Consider the following 10,977-nt stretch of genomic DNA (forward strand, 5'->3'; position numbering starts at 1 on the left):
GGACAAGGTCCTTGACTAGCAGGTAAAGCTGCATTATTACAATGGGGAAGCAGTCACTCTTCATTGTAAAATACAATCACTGTTTATTAATAAAATTACTCTAAATGTACAAGTTAAATCCTTTCACCAAGATAGTGACATTCAGCTATCCAGTGCCATTTCTACAGTCCAAACAGATACAGTCCTAATTGCATAATGCCATTTTATCTGCTGAAGATAAAAGTGCCGATAAACAAAAATGCACATTAGGCAGGAGATTTTTCAGAATAGATTTTTTTTTTTAAATAACCCACTTGCATTAACAAAAGATTGCAATGGCTTCCAAATTATAGGGTGTTATTTTTAGTGGAAGTAGTTCAATATTCATATTGGAGCAGATGTAGCAGTTTAACAAAACAGCTCTTCAAATCCTGCACAAATTGAAAACAGGAAAACTGATTGCATTTTCTCTTATCACTTTCCTTTTCTGAATTGACACTTTTGGCCTTCTGAAAATTTACACATGGCTTTCATCTCAACAGCACCTGCTGATCAAACAGAAACCTAACATTTTCATGAAAATGGTATAAAGGACTAGTTTTCTTTTTACCATCTTAAAGGGCATCAGCAGTCCACTTGATGGCAACAATTGCTGAGTAGATGGCACACTCAGAATGCATTTTATATTTTCATTACACTTACTTTTAAAAATGAGTTAAATCACTAGTGGCTCTTTCATATTAGCTCTTTGTCTGCCTTAAATTAATTTCAATCTCTATCTCTGCCTAACCCTGATGGGTTTCATTCTATAGCCAGCTAGATTTTAAAGAACATCTGAAAGCCTTTGAAAAAAGCCATATTGTATATTCTGCAGCCATTGGGTCTTCCTTATACAAGCATTTATATGCAATCACATAAATTAATATGTACGATTATGCATACACATGCACATATTGCATTTCTTTTTACAGTGGTTATACTAAGGAAAAAAAACTGTGTAGTTATCATTCTGTAATATTTTCACTATCTTGAATTCCCTAAGCATTGCAATATAGCATGTTGAGGGGGGAGAAACTCAAAGGCATTATTTTGAAGCTGCTCTTTGTTTCCTCCCCAATATGCAGATTGGGAGACGGTCTAGCTGGTGCTCTGGAACCTGAGCATCAAGACCAGCTCGAGATGCTGCTATTGATGAACATGGCAAGCATGCAAAGAGCACAATCAGAGGTCCTTAGGCTCTCGGAAAACTTTAACGCATCAAGTCACGTATATAAAATATGAAACATAAGTACCTTGTTATCCTGTCTGCTTCTCAGCCTGTATACTCTGAAGAGCAGCAGCAGGTAACAAGGACCATCTTCCCTTGTACATAATTCTAGGTGTAATTAAAGATACTCCTGAAACCTGCTATGTGTCAGCTCCTTAACTGATAGAGCCCTAACCCTTCTGAAGTACTCTGCTGCCATCCATTACCATTCTGCTTCAGTGATAAGGTAACCTGAAGGCAGAGATGACATACAGTAATATATGTGCCACTCCAGACAGTTGGTTCGTGAATTTCAGTGTTTCATCATGCTCACTGAGGCAATCGCAAACCTGAAATGTCAATATGTTCAGTCAATGGAAGTAAAATAATGGGGCTCTATTGTCTTACCCTATCGATCTGCTGCTGTCAACAAGAATACATGCCCCCCTGGCTTTAAACAAATTTTAATTAGGCTTTTAGTTACCGGATCATATCTATTTATCTATTTGTACAAACACTTGACAAAGTGAAACGGCAATATAAATATTTCAAACTTTCAAACATATTTTTAAAGGTGATTGTTTAATGTTGCTTCAAGAAATCACCCCTGATAATAAAACCTTTTGCAGAGGCAGTGTGCATACACTTCAGCGTGCGAGTCATCTTCACCCAGTGAAAACTGAAAAATCACCATCAAAAGTCCAAAAGAAGAACAAACAAAACAAAAAAGCCCACAACCCACTGTCACGCTCTGCTAGGATTGTGGAAACCAGGACCCTCCACTGAAACCTCACGGCACTAGCAGGATGGGTGCCCGCTCCTCAGGGAGAGCCAGGCTGGGGGAGGGAGCCAGCCCGCCGGGATCGGGAGGGAGAGCTCAAGACAGGCGGACGCCGCCGTTCACCTTGGCCCCAGCCGCCACCCGCTCCGGCCCGAGGCCGGGGGCTCCTCCTCATCCCGTGAAAACACCCGGACAAGCCGCTCTCCCCTTCTCGCAACTGTGGGGTCCCTCACCCCCCCCTTACTGTTCTCCGGCCCCCTCCTCTCGCCCCCCGGGCCGTGGCACACCCGGCAGGCGAGCCCCCGCCCCCCTCAGCGCGTCCCGGGGGCGGAGGAAGGCAGCGCCCAGGCCGCGGCTGCCCCACGCACAACAAAAGGCAGAGCCCTTCTCCCTGCCGGCTCAACGCTGTCTGCAAATCCCCCCCCCCGCCCGCTCCGGGGGGCAGATCAGAGGTTACAACTTCACTTCGCCCCGCTCCTATTGACTTGTGCAGCGCCGAGGGAACCGGGCGGCGGGGGGAGGAGGGGAAAGCGGCGAAGAGTGTCCCCCCCTCCGTCCCTCCCTCCCCGCCCGCCTCTCCCCGACCCGCGGGTGGAGATTACCTTCCGGCGGAGGGAGGGAGGCGCCGGCACGGCCCGGGCTTTGTGCGCCTTAAACGCACCTCGCAGCTTATCTGCGGCGCAAAGACGGCGCATCGCGGCTCCACGGCCCTGGCGGTGCGGGGGGAGCGAGACGGCGGCGTGCATTGGGGCGATTATGGTATCAGCACGGCCCAGGTGGAGGCCGGAGGATGCACGGTGGATGTGAGGGAGCGGGACCGTGGCGGTCTGGAGTGGGGAGGCCGCGCCAGGCATGAGCGGAGGTGCGAAGGCGGCGGCCTGAGCTGGGTGCCTGAGCCTCCCCTCTGGCAGGCATCCCGTCCGGCTCTGCAACTGAAGTTGTCCTGAAACCTCTCGGGGATAAGAACCTTGCCAGAGACCCAGGGGAGCGCAGTGCTGACTCCCCAGGGCCCCTCTGCCTGTGGTCACTTCCATTTCCACCAAGGCGCTGTCCCCAGGGCTCTTTAGCCCGTCTCCAGCTTCACAGACCATACCTGCATCCTGCATGGAGCAGGACGGCCCAGGAGTCTCCTATCCTGGTGGTGTCAGGATGTACCCGCTCCCAGTTTGGCCAAGTCGTGGCACAACCCAACCTGCTCACTGAGCTTTGCCAGGGCCAGAAGAGCCTGAACACAACATTGCTGCTACAAGCAGTGGCATCCTTCACCAGAGAATAAAGGATAAGCTAGAGTAGGTCCCTACCATTAGTTCAGGTTTTGAGAAAAGCGAGGGTTTCTGTTGGAGTGATTCACCAAACAGGGCTGGGATAGCCACAGGGAGGGCAGGTGGCAAAGCAGCCCTGCCTGCCTGCCAGGAACAGGGCCAGCAGAGAGGCTGTGCACCAGCACTAGGTTACCCAGCAAACTCTCGAGTGCTTGGGTTTTCAGGTTTTTCTTCCTAGGAATCAACATTTGTTAAGGAAACACGTTTCCCTTGCATGTCTGTGGAGGAGCACCATGAAGGCTGGGATGAGGACAATGACAGCACGCTGGAGTGAAACAGGCATTGTTCAGTGCAGAACTCCTTCCAAAAATCACTCGGCCAAGATAGCAGGTTTTTTCACCCAAAAGAAATAAAGGGAATTTGACACATAATGCAAAGTGAAAACCAGAACCTAGATGGGGGAAGGGCATGTGTGTGAAAATCATGTCACTGCAATGAATGTCAGATAAAAAGGGGTCTGTCACAAATCCTCCACTAATCCAATAATGCAAAAACCTCTTGGTACGACTGAGACATGGCACAAGGTATTTGTTTGTTTGTTATTACTTTTCATAAACTATGCTATATGTTTAACCTTAAAAAGATAGCAATTTGACAAATTTTCCTATCACAAAAACAGAGCCTTGATTTTTCATTAAGGTCAAACTGGTTTTCACATGTCAAATTTACTATGCATTCCTCAACCGGTATTTTTACCCTGAAGAAGGGCCATTTCTCCCTCAGCTTCCTACAGTTGTCAGCTGTGTGACAACCGTATTTAGAGGTAATCAGACAGGTCATATTACAAAAGTTAGTCAACTCATTTGAAACCTTAGCTCCTAAATTTAATGGCACGCTCTATGCATTTCTAAAGAAAAGTTACTTTAATTCAACCTCCAAGGTAGCACAGAGCTTTCTCTCTGCTTATGCTCTTTCAAAATATTATTATATACATTATTATATTATGTACAAAGGACAGATTGTTGTTTTTAGGAATTTTTGTTATGGATTTTTTTTCCTTGAAATACATGTATCATGCCATGAACCAATTTAGGAACCATCAAATTCTCATCTTGCAAATCTACAATATGTGCCTTATATCCATGCTGGCAATTCCAACAGGCAGCTTTGCTATTCAAATCACAATTCTCCAAAGAAAAACTAATCCAGTATCCTTTCTAATGTAAACAGTTTGCTGTGAAAACACTCACATTTAAAAATAAAGCAATGTGTGTTAATAAAATAAATAAAATCAGAGTACAAATGTGTAACAGAAGTGGCATTCCATAAGCACAGCTGTCTCAAAGTCCAAGCTGGAGGCTAGAAATCTTAATTTCAACTGACTGTCTCTTAATAATGGGTTACCTTCCTATAAAGCGTAAAGTCCATCTGCCCCAGGCAGATAAGTTTTGAAGCATTAAAATAGATAAAAATCTAACATTTTCTTTCTTGCATTGAATATGTGAATTCTAGTGTGCTATAATGTGAGAATTCCAACATATGACCATTATGGCATAATATCTCATAGCTCAGCCAGTCATTACTTCACTTGTAATTCTTATGTTAATTATGTTCATAATTACTATAAACAGATGTGGTAGAAATTCATGTGACCTTTTACTGCAGAACACATTTCTCACTCTTTCCACTTTATTTTAGTAATAACAGTGTGTTAAACCAGAGGAAAGTATTTCTGACACTCTCTGCATATATATGTGTGTATGCATTTAACATGAAACCATTTCTACCTCATATTTCAGCCAAAGGACCACCTATATGCCTGTACATTGACAGGAAAGTGATGGTAACTGAGAAGACTACCCTGAAACATACCCCTAAAAGACTGTGCTTACAGTGAACCCTTTTGACTAAACCTAGCTAAAGCCACCCGTGAAGCTGAGGACTTAAATGGAGTGCTACATTTTTATTCAGCACCTTTGTTAATGCAGCAGTATCCTGCTTTACAACTACAAGTACATGACAGCCATACAGCAATTTATTTTACTCACAGCCAAACCATCACCGTCTGTACACAAAACACATTTACAATAAAATCACTATGGATTTCATTAAGAGGGAGCCTACTCAAATTTCATTTCTTTGGACCTAATCTATAATTAGTGTGGACAGACAGGTGCAAACCCTTCTCCTCTACAGATGGCTACTGGAAATGGTGCAAAATAGCTCCTTCTGTTTAAACAACACACAGATAACCTGGCTCTGCTCTTATCACTTACAATTACCTCCATTATACTGAACTAATGTTTACTTTAATAAAATGTCTCCCGTTCTCTAAACATTATTTGGAAACTTTCGTGTGAATGGCAGGAAAAAAAATGAAGATGGAAGACAATGTCTTTCAGATGAAATATGCTGGTAGGGGAAAAAAGCCTTCTTAAAGGACAGGATATTTTGACTTTGATTTTACATCTGCTGATCATTTTTCTTTATCCACAAAACCACATAGTGTACTACTTCCTGTATTCATGCTACCATATATTAAACTAATCAAGTTTATAGTAAATAAGAACAGGATAACTGCAATTTTGAAGCTGTTCTTTAAAAAGGAACATCTATCTGGAAAACCAAAACAATTTACATTAAAACTTCAGTTTTTAAACTAACTTTCACTTGAAAGAAGCTGACAAAAATGAAATCTGGAAGCCAATGTTTTAAGAATTTACACTCTTGCTACTTATGCTAAATTGAGTGTCAGTTTAAACTTTTATAAATATTATAAGTTGCTATTAAAGGCTGTATGAAAAAGAGCAGGCTGCTCGTAACTGCATGGATCAAAGTTTTATAATTTATCTAAATTTAAAATAGTGTTCCTTTACATTTCTTTGGCCAAGCCATTAGAAATAACCCCTCCACAACACCAAATTCACATTCTACTTCAGCTGATAAGGCTTCTCAATCTCTGCATGACTACTTAAGTTTCTACAGAACAAAGAAAAAGGATTCCCCCTCATCTAAAAAATCTGAAACTTCTGCTATAGCAACATACCAATATCCTTATTCAATTAGCTAGAGATTGAACAGTAATAGACTGTGGCAAGTGGATTTGAAAGATCAAAATAACAATTGCAAGCCCTTTCTCCCATCACCCCCAATGTAAATACTGCAGATGCCTATTTCACCCCAAGTGTCTGGCAACGAAGAGTTTGCAGTCTGCAGGGTACCTCAGTGAAGTGAGCTTCACATTCAACGCCTGTCGTCTGAAGTTCATTTCAGAGAAGTGAGAAACAGGATTTGACAGGGAAGAATGTCCCGAACTGACTAGCCACTGACCAGCACTCCAGGTGGAGCTATTTTTCTCCCCTTTATTCTACAAACAATACTTCCAGTATAAAACTGCATGTGCACACAGGCACACATACACAGGCTGTGTTAAGCGTACACAGATGAGAGACACCGTGTGATGTTTTACTGGTCCATTATTTAGGCACGAAACGAGTTAACGTTAAGGTGGTCAAAAATGGTAGAAGGCAACGTTTTACTTAAAAAGATTTTGGAAGCTATTTAAAAGCTCAAAGCCTTTGAAGAAAAACAACTTGAGCAGCAGTTGCCAGGAAGCAGTGACCTAACACTGCTGTCTGCATTCCATTACAAACAGAATGGTTCTTGTCTCCTCCAGCATGCTCACGGCTCGGGAACCCAGCCGCTGGCCCTACTGCAAACCCAGGGCCGAAGGAAGAAGTCCTACCATCTCCTGTATTCCTCGCCTGTCTACAGCTTGCCAAAGACACCAAGGAATTTATGGGTGGGTTGGTATTTTGGTGGAGTTCGAGCCTTACTTGCACTGATGCATGGTTGAGCTTCTCATGACAGCACAGAAAACTGACTCATAAAGTGAAGGTAGTAGCAATTATATTGGAGGTTCAGGTATGACTAAAGTGACCTTAGAAAAGTTATCAATCATCAAACCAAGTGTAACTTCCCAATTAAAAAACTGTACAGTGAGTCTGCACGCAGTGCACTTCATACCTAACAAAGCCTTTGCTAACTTCGTATTTCCATAGACTGTACATACATGAAAAAGTCATATTCAAATGTTTTCCCAAATATTTTTTTATGGATGGCGAGCCACAGAAACACCTAGTACTAAGACCAGGATGTATAAACAAGATAGACTAACTTTCTTAACATTCAGCTGCGCTGAAGGAAATTCCCTGATCATATTGGATTTCCTAAGGAAATCAGCCCAGAATAAACTGAATGAGGTTTTCAGACTTCCCATGGAAAGGTCAAGCATCAACTTTAACAACCATTAGAAACCAGTTTCAAGCCTCTCAGCTATCCAGATTCACTAAGCTGCTAACAGAAAAGCAGAACACAAAACCTGGACATTAGAATTCAAATCTAAAAATGTCTTCCGCATCTTGCCTCAAACTACAGTTAACAAAGTTGCTCGTGTAAACTCTCCATTTCATCTGTCAGGATGCAGAAATGAAGAAGGCAATGTAAGGCTGCATGGGTAAAATTAAATAAATTATATTCACCCTTAGCCCTAACATATTGTGTTTACAAATACAATAATTATGTTTCTAGCTACATGTCAAAAGAAAATATTTTCTAAGTCCTCTAAAAAGCATGCAGGCATTACTGTAAGTAGGAAATAAGTCAAAACAGATTAGTAGACCAAAAATGGAGGGAGGGGGGGGGGAATCCTGCTTTGGTCAGCAACTCGGACCACCATCAGGGGATAAATCAATTTGCAGCAGCTGTGGACAGCCATTTAAGTCTGAGGCCTGAACAGATTAATTAGGGGAAGCGATGTTAAAAGTTAAAGGGGTCAGCGTTACATTAAGCACAGGAATATTTGCCGGAGCAAACGCTTGGCTGTACATACCAAGGCTCAGAAGACATCCTCGCAGTTAGTCAGGGCTATGCCTATAGCCAAAGGTTTGGCACTTGCCTTCTTCCCACGGCAGTTCCCGCAGGCTGCTTTTAAGAGGTCTGTACCTGTCTTTGCCCAGCCCCCGATGTGCCATGCCCGTCACCCGCCTCCAGCTTTGCCCGCGAAGGCGAGCGTGCAGCTGTGCACTGCTCTAAGAGTCCACCTCGGAGAGACCACCGCCACCGCTCCCAGCCCTGCTGCGGCTGGCAATGGAAAACTTGATCAGCTCTTCAGGGAAGATTTGCTGCATCGGGCAGAGCCGATGGCAGCCCACAGCTGAGCCCACCGGCAGGCGGGAGCTGCCGGCTGCAGGGCGGCACTAACCAAAAAGGCTGAGACAGACAGGTTCTTTCCCTGTCGTGATTTAGGGCAGGGCAGAGGTAGGAGGGGGTGACTGGCAGAGCCTGCTGCTGTTCCAGAGAACCAGAGCGGCTCCGAGGTGGTGGCGGGGAGCTGCCGGCGGCGGCCGGGCAGGGCGGTCCTGAGGCGTCGGGCTCCGCGCTGCAACTTGGGGGGCAGACGGAGGAGGCTGCCGCGGCGCCTCGTACCTTCGCTCTCTCTCCTTCAAACGTCTCAATGAACTGAAGGAAGCAGCGGTTTTACTGCTGCTTGAAACCAAGAGCGAGCTGAGAGCTGCGTCCGATTACCTACTTTCAGTTTCTCTCTAACGTTGAGGAGAGCAGAATAGAGTAACAACAGATATTTCTCTGTAAATTAACGTGTAATGGACGGGCGGGTGCCTCTGCTAAGGTGGCAAGTCCTTCCCTATCCTAAGCCAAATTTTGGCCCCATCTCGCAACTTTGGAACTAACAAAAGGACTCGAAGTCTCAAAAAGTCAAAGACTCGTCTAAATGGCCGAGAGTGGGGTTTCCTTTCTTCCAATCTCCCTTATAGCTGGTCTGTCAGGAATTTCTGGAATCAAATCGTTCAGCTCGGCTAGACGCGGTGACACAATTACACTGCATCGTAGTTTTGTAAATGGAATCCCTAACGTTGCCCTATCGCTTGAGGAAACGAGATACTCGCAAGATCCCGGTGCAGCCAAAGACGATGTGTACCGCCTGAAATACTTCGTGCAAAATAGCCTGAAGTGATGTTGCCAGCACTACGTAAACCGATTAGTGTAATGAAACAAACAAAGCAAAAAATCACACCAGAAATATTTCAGACGCACTGGATAGCTGTGATCTGGAAAGGGGAAACGGGAAAATAAAAGGCGACTCATAAAGAGAGAAACCCTAAGCTATGGAAGAATATGAGCTTCGGTGATTAAATAATAAATATATATATAATAAAATAAATTTTAAAAAACAACAACAACAAAAAAAATCCCAAACCCAAAACTTGGGTGGTTTGGTTTCTGAGCTCATGAGAAATATTCGGGGTGCGAGTTTGTGAGCCGGGGACAGCGGGGTAAGAGCTGCATGCAGTGCTTGCCGGGGCAGAGGCAGCCCTGGCCCGCCTGGGTTAGTCACAGCGCGGGAGCCTCGCAGAGCCAGTAGAGTCCTACGGGGAAGGAGAGAAGGAAGGGAAAAAGGGGCTCGGTCTCCCCCCGCCCCAGCGCGCCTTGCCCTGCCCTGCCCGCGCCCCGTACTCACACTGCAAAGGACCGGAGATTCCCACCATTCGCCACGGGCTGCGAGCTGCAAATAAAAGTTCCCGTCCTGCTCGGGGGAGAGCCGGCAGCCCAGGCTGCTGGAGGGGCGAGGGGGTGGGAAAGAGGAGAGCAGCGCAGCGCGGCTTCCCTTCCCAGTCCAGATGATCCACGTCCACAAAAGTCAAAACGAGCTGAGGAGAAACTCCAGCTGCTCTTCTCCCCCCCCACCCCCCCACCCCTCCTCCCTCTCTCGCTCTCTCTCTCTCTCTTTTTTTTTTTTTTTTTTTTTTTTTTAAAGGAGGATCAGCTCGAGCGAGACTACTGGTTCCACGGGAAAGGACAAGAACCAAAAATAAAGCAAAGTCTCCAAGTCGATATAGTTAATGCCCAGGTCCTTCTCCTTGTTGCTGCTCCTGCTGCCGCCGCAGACAAACGTGATGTGGAGCGCAGGGAGCGGCCGCTGTCAGTGGCGGGGTTTCTGCGTGTCCCCGGGCAGCCGACGCATAGCTCTGCCCGCCGCCAAGCCGAGCCGCGCCGGTGCCGTGCCGAGCCGAGCGGTACCGAGCCGCCCGCCCAAGGCTGCGCCGTGCTGCGCGTCTCTCCGCTCCGCACCGCTCCCCGCTCCGCTCCTCCCGGCTCCCCCGCTATCAGGCACCTCGCGAAGCAGGCAGCATACTGCCGGCAGCCGGCCCGGCCCCGCTACCCAGGTGCAGGGGGGGAGGGCTTAAAGCAGTGGGAGGTGATAGAGGTAGGAGACATCTGTGTCGTGAGGAGGTTAGTGGGGGTCAAGTATATGTTAACAATAGGCGAGCGCGGTCCCTCTCGGGCAGCCTGCCTGCTCTTTCTTTCTTTCGCTCGCTTTTACTGGGTGGACATCTAACTTGCTCCCTAATGATGCCTCCCCGGCTTTAAGAGTCCAGACTGCCCTGCAGTAACCCAAGACAAACACTTTCTCTAGCCATCTGGAGAGCTCCTGGCTGCTCTGCCTGTGTCTCATCACTGTGTGAAGAGACAGCAGTGCTAGAAATCAAGCCACTCTCAGATCTACTCTCTAATCCCCTTCTGTTAGCTGATTTCCAGTCAGACTGTTTGCTTTTGCATTAGATAATAGCCTAAGAGAAAACAATTATAATTTTCTTTTTTCCTTTGTTTTTCCCTCTTTATAAGGTACA

At 45.9% G+C, this 10,977-nt stretch overlaps 1 protein-coding gene across 5 annotated transcripts in view; it reads right to left on the bottom strand.

Moving 5' to 3' along the window:
- RUNX1T1 (RUNX1 partner transcriptional co-repressor 1) overlaps positions 1–10,658 on the bottom strand; it is a 113,154-nt gene extending 102,496 nt beyond the window's left edge. For 2 of the 5 annotated variants that reach the window (XM_071737917.1, XM_071737913.1), the window contains exon 1: positions 9,807–10,657. In XM_071737917.1, coding sequence (XP_071594018.1) covers positions 9,807–9,834 — 28 coding nt within the window. In that variant the 5' untranslated portion in view covers positions 9,835–10,657. Of the gene's footprint in view, positions 1–8,159; positions 9,478–9,806 lie in introns of those variants that run through there. The other 3 variants (XM_071737919.1, XM_071737914.1, XM_071737915.1) reach the window with 2 other exon arrangements.
- Between the last annotated feature and the right edge of the window lie 319 nt (positions 10,659–10,977).

This window comes from Heliangelus exortis, chromosome 2 (genome assembly GCF_036169615.1).
Source record: "Heliangelus exortis chromosome 2, bHelExo1.hap1, whole genome shotgun sequence".
NCBI classification, from domain to species: Eukaryota; Metazoa; Chordata; class Aves; order Apodiformes; family Trochilidae; genus Heliangelus; species Heliangelus exortis.